Source organism: Phalaenopsis equestris, unplaced genomic scaffold (genome assembly GCF_001263595.1).
Source record: "Phalaenopsis equestris unplaced genomic scaffold, ASM126359v1 Scaffold000002, whole genome shotgun sequence".
Taxonomy (NCBI): Eukaryota; Viridiplantae; Streptophyta; class Magnoliopsida; order Asparagales; family Orchidaceae; genus Phalaenopsis; species Phalaenopsis equestris.
The window spans coordinates 57,310,926-57,322,998 of NW_018164444.1; the positions used below are offsets into that span (position 1 = coordinate 57,310,926).

The 12,073-nt window shown below is 37.1% G+C and overlaps 1 protein-coding gene across 1 annotated transcript; it reads left to right on the plus strand.

The window, feature by feature from the left end:
• The first annotated feature begins 1,362 nt into the window (after positions 1–1,362).
• LOC110026994 (50S ribosomal protein L3, chloroplastic) lies at positions 1,363–11,633 on the plus strand. The gene is made up of 2 exons (XM_020728278.1): positions 1,363–1,986; positions 11,205–11,633. The coding sequence occupies exons 1-2, from the start codon at positions 1,407–1,409 to the stop codon at positions 11,492–11,494; spliced, it is 870 nt and encodes a 289-aa protein (XP_020583937.1). The 5' UTR covers positions 1,363–1,406; the 3' UTR covers positions 11,495–11,633.
• The last annotated feature ends 440 nt before the right edge of the window (positions 11,634–12,073 follow it).

The window sequence follows — 12,073 nt, forward strand, 5'->3', positions numbered from 1 at the left end:
CCTATAATTTTACAATATCTAGTCTATATTTGGTTTTCATCTAAACATTTTGACTCTTGATCTAGAAATCAGTACACCCCAACAATATAGGATACGATGAAATAAATTGAACATGTTTTGTATTCTCAAAATAAAAGATTGTATGTAAGTAATAACAGAAAAAGAGAAAATCTTTATTTTATTTTATTTCATCAATAATATTCCAATTGATACAACTGAATGAAAAACAAGAACTGATTAAAACAGAGCTGAAATGACAATAAGGAAAGAACTACCCAAAGCCTCAAAAGAGGAGATTCAATAATTAAAGCAAATATTGACAATAGCCAAAAAAAATCTATAATTGGAATGTCTGTTTCTCTGGAGTTCGTTCTGCAAATGGCCAAATAAAATCTACTATACAAAAATATCAACGGGTAAGTTTGACAAATCAAACTGTAAATAACAACTATTTATTAAATCATAAATGACAAAGATTAGAGCATTCAATACAAAGATAAAAAAAGAATAAATTACAACATGTATATATATAACCTTTTTAGAAAAAAAGTTTTGAATAAATCTAAATAAGTATAATATGAGTATGCTTAATCAATTTAATAAAATGTGCAATCACTAAAGACTATCAGTACATGACTTAACAATCTGTTATTATTCGTACTCAGCTTAATTTATATTTATATGGTAGGTTTTTTAAAATACTTTGAAACTGGGAAGATGAACACCAAATTCATGGAAACCCGACAATTAGCTATAGAGTCATTACTCTTTGGGCATATCAACCCAACTACTTCATTCTAAAGTGTTTCACAAACCTACTTATCATTGCGATATGACATAAATCTACATACAAACCATACACAAATACAAATTTTTCCACAAGTAAATGTATAAGCAATATGCTACCTCACACAGCTTTGCGATATCACATAAATCTACATACAATTCATGAACATGAAATACAAGGAAAAAAAAAAATTTGAGTTGTAGAATTTAATCAAACATGCATGGAGTTGTGTATCAATAAAATAAGACACCTAATTACTTCATTATGAGCAATAAATGACTCCTATAATAAGTGCAATAAAAAATATACATGAAATAAAAGAGTGTAACCCACAATCCTACAAATTAGCTAAAAATCTAATACAAGCAGCAAAGATAACACTTCTAACAACACATGAAACATTTATCCCTTTATAAAAAAGCAGTCACTCCCATCAAGACGACCAAATCGAAACTTCTAAGTATTTCAACGGTTGAACCAATGTTGAGCAGTGGTCCTACACAAATTATTCAAGTGTAAACAAATCAAATTATCTTATTATTGGTACTATCTTATATATATATTAGGTGCAAACAAATCAAAGAGATAGAAACGGGTGCTAAAAAGCTGAGGCTAAAACATGGCGGCCACTGCTCCGATCGCCGGCGCCTGCTGCACCTCATCGCCTTCCCCAACCCAAATGCGCAGACTTTCTCGCCAAACTTTACTCTCCCTCTCCTCCTCTTTCACCAAAAGCCTGCACTTCAATTCCTCCTCCTCCCCCAACTCCTTCCACTCCCTCACCCGCAGAACTCGCGCCGGATCAGCCGTTGCTCCGACGATGAGCATGGAGGCGGGCATAGGTGTCATGGGAACGAAGTTGGGAATGATGTCCTACTTCGAGCCGGAGGGCACCGTTGTCCCCGTAACCGTTGTCGGATTCCGTGAGGGCAACATCGTCACCCAGATCAAGACCACCGCCACCGAAGGATACGACGCCGTTCAGGTGGGATACCGCCGCGTTCGCGACCGGAAGCTCACCAGGCCGGAGCTCGGCCACCTCAGCAAGGCTGGCGCTATACCAATGCGCCATCTTCAGGAATTCCGGCTCACCTCCATCGAGGGTTTCGAACCAGGGCAGAGGCTCGTCATTGATGAGATATTCAAGGAGGGCGATCTCGTTGATGTCTCCGGGACGACCATTGGCAAGGGATTCCAAGGTACGGCAAAATTTTTTATGGAAGATTGATGCTTGTAACACCTCATAAAACCTCATTATTAGTGACAATATGAGCTGATTATTGAGCAAATTTTGTATGATCAGGTTTATGACAATAGCACCTAACTGCCCTTCAGCCTTAATTTCCAAAATTAAGAGTTCTGCTATAGTTTCCCTGAGATTGGTGTTTACTGATGCTTGTTTTTCTAGCTAGTAAGAGCATTAGGTTTTTGTACAAATGAAACCTGAAAATTAGAATAGCACGAACACTCTAGTGTAGGCTTCCCTGAGAGTAGTAACTCCAGGGTCAGATAGATCCATGTTTTGACACCTTCTTAATGAGAGTTAAGGCCCGTTAGAAAATTCATGATAGTCATTTTTTCTCTTTGAGCTCTTTGAATCTGAACATCAATGCTGATGGACAATAGTGCATTCAATTTTTCATAAACAAGTTTAAAATGCATGTGATAAGTGTTAAGTGATTGATCTTATCGCTCTGTTCGATAGAACTCCTTGCATATATCAAATATTCTAGAAATATTTAATCCCATAAAAGACAAATGTCAATTCCTTCATCTTATTTTTAATTCAGTCAAAATGAGTGATATGATCAGATTGATCGAGTTCGATAGAATTCCGTATTTGTATACAAAGCCGTGCATCAACTCTCATCTACTTGAAATAATTAAGATCAACCTCTGTTAAAGGACTATCAATCAGGCGACTGTCTTGGGAAATACTTCTCAAATAGAGTCTTATAATTTTACTCCGATAAAAATAATTGACTCTATAGCTAATTTTGATCTTCCGCACCTAGGAAAGAAAGTCATTCAAAAATTTTGGTTACAGTCAGAGCCCGAGCCGAAGTCCTCCACCTTCCAAGGAACAGATACACAACCCCTCCTTTTACGATAGCTAAAGCCCTATCCCTCGACCCAAGGAGTAGCTGGAGCCTAGAGGCTAACAAAAACGGTGCCAGACTTGACGAAGCCGCATCTGTGTGTAATGGTGCAAATGAAGACAAAGGCTAAGTGGAAATGGGGATGATGGAGATTCGAACAACGGAGACAAAGACGCCCTTGCGTGTGTAGAATGAAGCCAACCGAGGAGCACTTGGGTGCGAAGCCGAACCGAGGAGCCCTTAGGATGTTGACGATCCGATTGACACAAACGAAGCCACACTTGCATTCGATGAACAAAGCCAAATCGAGTAGCAGAGTATCAACGACAAGCTGTGTGTGGTTTTGATACCATATGAAGGAAAGCTACTCTTTTTCTTATTACCCAATTAAAAACATATGTTACACGTTTATATATTCCAATCTCTTTAGTTTAGGAATATCTCTATTAGGAAAGATTCTAGAATTAGATATCTCCTAATTTGATTACCTTATATAGAAAATACATTTAGATATCCTATAATCAAGCAACCTATAATCATGCTTCCTAGCATACAACTATTAGACTTATTACTTTCCTTAACAAATATGTTATGGATAAAATTATTATTGGCTTAGGCAGATGTTTATATAATTAGGGGCATTTATATTCATAACGCTCGAAACAGTGATAGACTCAAAGTATCACATTTACTTATTCACTTCCGATATCTTCTCCACCTAAAATCATGTGGGAATAACTCCCATCATCGAGTTTGTGGCAAACTATCTCGACAAAGCGCAACAGCTTTGATTTTCTGGTTCCAGTAAAAACTTGAAACTTCATTGTTAAATCTTGCAAATATCTCTTCACAAAGTGGCTCTTGCCATCCTCACCGTAACTTCTTGTACCATGAGGTCCTCCCAACATCGGCAAGCTTTCATGAAGCAGCTCAACCTGACCACCTTGAGTGCCACTGTGAACCTTACCAAAGGACGATCTTTCCTCTTGAGTTGCACTGGAATCATCACCTGTCTAAAAACCAAACCTCGCATGAATGCCATTGACATACCCCTAAGAATATCTACTTCACAACAAAGCGATGCATAATAGGATTCAAGAGACTCTATTTTCTCCTTGAGCTCTGTGGTGTAGCTGATTAAGCTTCTCTTGCCACTGTTGCTTTGCTTTCACTTTGTAGAAAGGCTTCTCAAGGACATTCGCTGTCTTCTAGCTACGCTTTCTAGATTGCCTTTCAGGCACCACCATCAAAATCATGTCACAATTTTTTAACTTAAATTTTTTTGCAATTTGGATCAACACAAAGCTGATATTGAACTTGTCTATCTAATGCTTTATGTAACTGAAATATAGTTGGAGACTACATGAAATGTCATTCAAAATGTGTTTATCATACAATAAACAATAAGTATTGTGTGTAATGTAATGCATGCATATGTATTATATGTAATCATAACTAAATAAAAATCAAATTTGGGAGACTCTGTAATTGAATGATTTTAATTTGGATGAACTCAACTCAACTCCGTAATTTTGATTTAGAGCGAAGTTCAAGTTCAATGGAAGTGATATATTTTTTTTTTTTTCAAGTCAAGGCAAGCTTACATAAATTAGGCTTTATATCAGCCCTAATTGTATATGATATGATCTTGAGTTGATTTGTGCAAAACCAAGATTGTAAGTGGCTTAATCCCATTTTCGTTCAAACAGTGGATGGTTCATTGTTATTGATTCAACATTATATTCCCATAGATTTATACATTGCACTTGTATTAATGCTTGTATTTATGCACACATGGATGCTGCACTATGACAAAATCGACACAAGGAGGCCTCTGAGCTTTGTTGAAGTTTTTTGAAGTGGATGAAGGATCTAATACCACTTGAGATTCATAGATAAAGATACTCTGATAGAATCGCCAACCAAAGCAAACTTTTGGAGAGAATTTTGATTCTTTGTGCAGAAAAGGTCCTCAGTTTCTATTAGGGCCTCTTATTTAGTTTCCAACCTCAATTCGTAGGATTCCACTTAAGCCCTCATTAAACACACCCTTTGAAATTTTTTGCTAGATTAAGTTCATTTCACTATTCTCTTCTACCCAGATAATTTCTATATGGAATAAAAATAAGTCAGAATAAAGATTCACATAGAGGCTTTAAAGAAAACCAAGGGTGAAAAGTCTGTAGGACCTGATGATATCTCAATTGAAGTGTGAAAATATTTAGGAGATTTGGGAGTTTCTTGGCTTACTAAAACCCTTTAATATTATTTTAAAAACTAAAAAGATACCTGAGGAGTGGAGGAAGAGTATTTTGGTCCCCATTTTTAAGAATAAAGGGGATGCACAAGAGTGTACAAGTTATAGAGGAATTAAGTTGATGTGTCATACTTTAAAATTATGGGAGAGGGTAACTGAACATAGGTTAAGACGCATTACAAAGATTTCTCATAATCAATTTGGATTTATGCCGAGCAGGTCTACTATGGAAGATATATATTTATTGAAAGGTTTGATGGAGAAGTTCAAAGATAATAAAGAGAATCTACCATTTGATTTTTATTGATTTAGAAAAAGCTTGCGATAAGGTTCCAAGAGATATCCTTTGGAGAGTTCTCGAGAAGAAAGGTGTTGATATGACTTATATTCAAGTCATTAAAGATATGTATACTAGAGTTGTTACTTGGTTGAATTTTTTATGAGTATTGATTGTTCTTTTTTATTTGTCTCATTGTTTCCATGTCTTTGGGTTGAATGTCTCCATTCCATTTCACAATGAATTTTTTTTTTCATTCTTAATGAATTAATATCATTAGCTATTTTGAAGTAGAATGCAACTCGATCCTAAAGATAAAAACTACACAACATAACTTTGCATACCTCTTGAGGGAACACTCCACACATCACTACATTTTTGCATTCTTGCATAATGGTGAAATGGAGTTGACATTGTTGATTAATCCTTATCTCTATTTCCTCAAGTATCCAACCAAGAGGCTATGGGGCCAGGAGTAGTTTATTTACCATATCTTTGAATGATACTCGGTAATGTTGGATTCTTTAACTCGCTATGCGCAACGGCAACTACTTATCTTAATTGATCTATATACACAAGATGAAAAGTTTCTCATGTACATTGATGTTGGATGACATGCTCTTATTTGTCCTCTTTGTCTTTGCCGTTAAGGATAGATTTTAGTCTGGATGTTGGAGCTGCTCAATGTTTTACTTGGACATGTAAAGCAGGACAAATAGCCACCTTTTTCCCGTCATCTCCTTAAACTGCTCCTGAAAGAGTTTCGAATGATGTTTCATGCTTACAACATTGCTCTATATTTTGTTCTTCAATGGGAAATTTTATTTTGATTTAATCTCAATAAAGATTGGATGAGTTCAATTTAGGATTATCTTGCAAAGATTCCTTATTATTCCTTGTTCTTTTTCTTCCTGTTGGGATTTAAAGAGTTTTCTTCTTTCATGTTGGGTGGCTTCTCGCGATAGACCTTGTTCTTTCTTTTAATAACCAAGGCAAGCTTATTTGTCTTATTTTGATCCAAATAAACTTTGGAGCTCATTGGGATGTTGAAATATTGAAGGTGTATTTCAGAAACATTTACATCTCTTTATTGCAATACCAAAGTTGAGAGCTTGCTTTTTAAACGTTACAGTTTTACATAGATTAGTCTTTCTTTAATATAGTCCACACCATTGTACAATGGTTTTCATCACCTCATAAGGTCTCTCAAGAGAAATTTTGTTGTCCAAAATGAAGATTGGCAATCTACCATATGCCAAAACATAGGTGAGTTTAAGACAAATAAGATCATATCTTGGAAAGTATGCCTATGGTGACTAAGATAGATCTGCAGTTTGTCTATTCGGGTATGAATCTTGATTTTTTTACTTTTGCTTGATACGGAGAGAAAAACACGGCTATTTGGGTTTGAGGAGCCGAGCAACTTCTTGAAATTTGATTTTTTATCATCATCACGAGCAGCACTCATGTTAATGCAATAGACATGAAGGATCATAGCATAGAATGGGGATAAAATTTCTGGTAGTTCGAAAGCTAAGGCCTCTATCTATTGTACTGAGGAAATAGAGTTATTTTGTATACATAAAAAATTTCATAGAACTAATATAAGATTTTTGAAGACAAAAATGAAACCTTTAAGGCTAAGCAATTCCTCTTCTCGAAAACCTTCTTGAGTGGATGTTGAGAGGATAATGCTCCCTTAGACTGAAATATCTTTGAAGTGGGGTGGCGATGGTCGTTGTCTAGAAGATGAGGTTCTAATATTCTTCGATTTGGGAAATGGTTTATCTTATAGGGAAGAGATTCCCTCTCTCTTCCAAAACTTCTCGCCCCTCTGTCTGCCTCTGTCTCCCCCGTTCTTACTCTTGCAATGTAATAATTGCAATTTGTGGGGAAAAGGTCAAATGCCTATTATGGTGATGGTAATTCATACGGAGGACATGCATTGAGTTGGAGTGTGTATGGCCTGTGATGAGCCTTGCAAAGAGTTGGAGTTGTCATTGTTCTTTTACTAGAAAAAATGTGACTCATCTTGTTAGGAGTGGGATGATGAGCTTCTAGAATAAGTGAATTAGAATGGACTTCTAATTGAACCGAATGGAATGCATGTGAAGACCTCAAGAGTGGCCATAAGAGATTTTCGAGTAAACATACTTACTTGGTGTCAAGAGGAGAAGTAGTTTGCTTTTCGACAAGCATAAAGCCCTCAACAACTTGGAAGTATTCGACAATAAAATAGTCACTCGACTTGAGGAGAGAGTTCAGCTTTCATTCTAAGCTAGTAGGTGCACCACTTTCCTCCTTATTTTGGGAGTTTATAACATATGGGGTGTTACACACACACAAGTAGACGCGCTTGTGCTTGCATACACACCTCTACTATTGATTTAGCTTTGAATTGCAACGAACCCTGTAGAAAGATCACAACATCAAGGGATATCGACTTTGGGAATGTTTTAAAAGTTTGATGGGGGAGCGATACAATTTGACGTAGAAATCGACACAGACTTTTCACAGAAATTAGTGCAAACCAATATTTCTTCAATAAATCAAACAACTCACACAAATACAAAAGATAAGCACCTACAATTCGAGAGGAAGACGATCTCTCCCAATTCCTATAATTCGAGAGGCAGGAAATCTCTCTCAATTCCTATAATTCGAGAGGCAGAAAATCTCTCTCAAGCCCTAGAACTACGACTCGCAACTCAATCTCATAAATAATCCTAACCCTATACATAACAACCATATTTATACGCAATAATAATAATAATAATAAAAAAAAAACTCAATTGTCCTTAGGCATACAAAAGATAAATTTGTGCTTAGGTTGGGCGTCCTCGTAACAATATTCTCCCATTGTCAAAAGATACATTATCTTCAAGGTGGGAAAATATGAGTATTCTTCCTCCCCCACAACTGCCTCTATTTCTTCATTCTTTGCTTCGTCATTCTGCACCATGAGAACTTGTAATCTTTGATCTTCAATGTCCTGGAGTAAACTTCTCATCACAGCGAAAACACAAAACTTTGGCTTGTTTCTCCTGAATCTCTGTTCAGTAAGGCGCTTGAGTGTTGCTTCCGATTGTGGTCCATTATTTGTGTCCCGTGTAACCTCTCTTTGGACTTCCTTTGTTTGAACTTTTGGCGTTGACATGGTTGTAGTCGTTCCGTACGCCGCTCCATCTATGTTGCTTATGTTGGCATTCTTCATCTTGTTATTGTCTTCCATCATCTAAGCTAGCTTCACCGTCTCCCTCAATCGCTGCTGTCTTAGTAGTCGAAGTATTGTCCGTATGTCGGGCTTTAAGCTTTTCATAAAATCCCCCACATTCATCCCGACAATAGTTCAATTATCTCCCTGTATTCTATGATTGTTTCCTCCTGAGTCAAGGCATAAAATTGCTTGTGTAAGTCTCATTCCTGAATGGCTCAGAAACATTCCAACAAACAATCCTTAAATTCATCCCACGAGCCTCCCTCCACTGAAACCAGACTAAAGCTTACCCCTCCAAACAAAATCATGCTGCCATGAGTTTATTCTCCCCGTCTAACTCATTCACCGCAAAGTATTGCTCTGTCCGATACACCCACCCATGTGTGTCTTCCCCCTCAAAGATTGGCATCTTCAACTTCCTAACTAACATCTTCACCCTAATTTCCTCTTTTTCTGTTGTTTCCTCCCATATGTCGAGGGTAAAACTCTTTCCTTTCACCGTAGCCATATCCCCTCCTTGCTTCTCCCTTCTTATTCATGCTCCTTCATACCCCTGACATAATCTCTTCTCTAATTTTTGGTCCAAATGCCTCCAGCAGAAATCCTAATCCACCCCTAATCGAAGGCCTGAGAGGAGGTTCGTGATGGTGAATGTTTTCCTCATGTCCCTCACATTCGATCTTTTTTTCTTTCGATTTTGCCACGGATTCTCCAGCACTTTTGATTAAGGTTTGCAAATTTAGTTATCGTCGGGTTCTTGGATTGCATCTTAATGAGCTTCTTTAGCATATCTCCAATTTCCCCCAGCTCTCGAATCAATTCTCCACTCGATTCTCCATAGAAGAGAACCTCTCCTCTATGGCGACTTACCTCTCTTTCATCCCAAATTTTATTTGACTCGTCTTTTCATCTAATTTTTTTTCCAAATCATCTATTCTCTTGGCGGCCTTATTTCCTGAAAAATTTTCGATTCAATGTTGAAATACATCATCAGTTAGCCAATCTTTTCTATGCTTCCTGGCCAGCTAGAATCGTCGGATTCGATCATGAAGGCCAGAATGCCGCGATTCCACTAGAAGGCCTAAGGTCAGATCGATCGGTAATATCTCTGTACGTCGGGATCCCTTCAGCTGGTTTCAATCACGACTGTATCGACTCTTAGGATCCCTGCACGCCGCGATTCCTATCGGGTACTTACAATCGCGACTGTTTTGCGAGGGGATGCCGCCTGCACACAACGATCCTTCTTCGATATCGGCTCTTAAGATCTCTGCAAGCCGCAATTCCTCCCAGGTACTTCGATGGCCACTGTTTCGAGAGGGGGGCAGCCTGCACGCCGCGATCCTTCTTCTGTATCGGCTCTTAGGTTCTTTGCAAGCCGTGATTCCTCCTGGATACTTCAATCACGACTGTTTCGCGAGGGGATGCCGCCTGGACGCCGATTAATCCAGTCGGTGATCTCTCATAAATTGATCTGATACCAGTTTGATAGGATTTGAAGTAGAAATCGATACTGATTTTTCATAAAAATTAGGGCAAATCAATATTTCTTCAATAAATCAAACAACTCACACAATTACAAGTGACAAGCACCTACAATTCGAGAGGTGGGCGATCTCTCTCAATTCTTACAGTTCAAGAGGTATGAAATCTTTCTTAAACCCTAGACCTAAGACTCACGACTCAATCTCATGCATAATCCTAATCCTAAACATAACAAGCATATTTATACCCAATAATAATAATAATAAAAGACTAAATTCTTCTTAGGCATACAAAAGATAAATTTGTTCTTAGGCCAGGCATCCTCGTAACAAGGAGCTATGGAAAGCTCACCTGATATTGAGGAGCAAGCACGTAGGGGCTTGGATAAGTCGAGCAGAGTTCATGAAGTGACAACATTGGCTGGTGCAAAATTAAGACACTTGAGGCTTGAGTGTTTTGAGTAGATAGTATATGCTATACTTGACAGAAGAACTTAATTAAGATGTTCCCAATAACTTGAAGAAATGCCAAGAACATATATTGTTTATTCCTAAAAGAATATTTGTTTCGGTTGAACATCTCGGTCAACATGATTATTTATTGTTCCAGAAGAACCCAGTGGCCGAGTCACTTGAGGCTTCTACTTCGCTCTTCAACATGACAACCGTCCTTGTTCACGTAGAGGGTTCGAGCTTGATAAAGTCCTATGCCAATGTGTATGCAGTCTCTCTTCATTAACACAATGCATCAATGATTAAGAAATCATTGTCTGGATGTCATTTGATCCCATACCACCTGAAGTTTTTGGATAACTTTGGGTTCTTTGTGCTAGAGGTCTTTGTTCTTCTTTGGGTGAAATTTAAGCTAAACATATCCGTGTAAACCCTTTTATCTTGTACATTTATCTTGCCTTTTCTTTTTCTTGAAAAATGAACGAACTTTTCTTGTACATTTTCTTGTACATTTTCTTGTACATTTATCTTGTACATTTATCTTGCCTTTTCTTTTTCTTATTGGTAATTCCTGTATAGAATGAAAAATGAACGAACTTTTCAAACCGTGTGCCCAACTACTCTGTGCAGGTGGCATCAAAAGACATAATTTTCGCCGTGGGCCAATGACTCATGGCTCTAAAAGCCATAGAGCACTGGGTTCCATCGGCGCCGGAACAACGCCTGGCCGAGTTTATAAAGGTAAAAAGATGCCCGGAAGGATGGGAGGAACTAAAAGAAAGATCCGAAAGCTGAAGATTGTCAAGATAGATAATGAATTGAGAGTTGTAATGATAAAAGGAGCCGTACCTGGAAAGCCTGGGAATCTTCTTCGCATTACACCTGCAAAGATTGTTGGAAAGAACATTCCTAAGAGTTAGGGTATATTTGTTCTCAATCAAAACGTACCTGTAACCTGTAACTGAGAACATTTTCTTTTCCAGATTCGAGAGCTTCCTTCTTTAGTCATTCTTATGGGTACTGATTGCAGCTTGATGTGCTACTAAATAACATATTTGTGCTTGACTCGATCAGAATTCGTTTTGCTTGTTCGTTCAAGTTTTTATGCAGCTCAAAATCAGTACAGATAATTTTAAAATTTTAAAAATTAAGATTTATTTAAATACAACATAAAAATAATATTAAAATAAATAAAATTATTTATTTAATATCAAATAAGTTTGTTTATATTTGACATGCTTATAAAGTGAATTTAAAAAAAAATATTTATCTAGACTTATTTATTTAACAAATAAATTGAACATGAGTTATTTAAAGAGCTGACATGAGCTATTGACGACCGGCAAGCTTTGTTTAATAGCTCAGTAGATTATTTCAGAATATGCAATAAAAATGCAATTAAATTTTATATTACATTCATCATAAAATAAAAATATAAATCAGTTGAAATGCCCTTATCCATTTTTTTTATGGTTATTTACACAAATACCACTCAATTC

Excerpts from the sequence above, each read along its gene's own strand:
- LOC110026994 (XM_020728278.1), top strand. The coding sequence starts at position 1,407 with ATGGCGGCCACTGCTCCGATCGCCGGCGCCTGCTGCACCTCATCGCCT. Across the intron at positions 1,987-11,204 it reads CATTGGCAAGGGATTCCAAG|GTGGCATCAAAAGACATAAT; the intron begins GTACGGCAAAAT and ends TACTCTGTGCAG.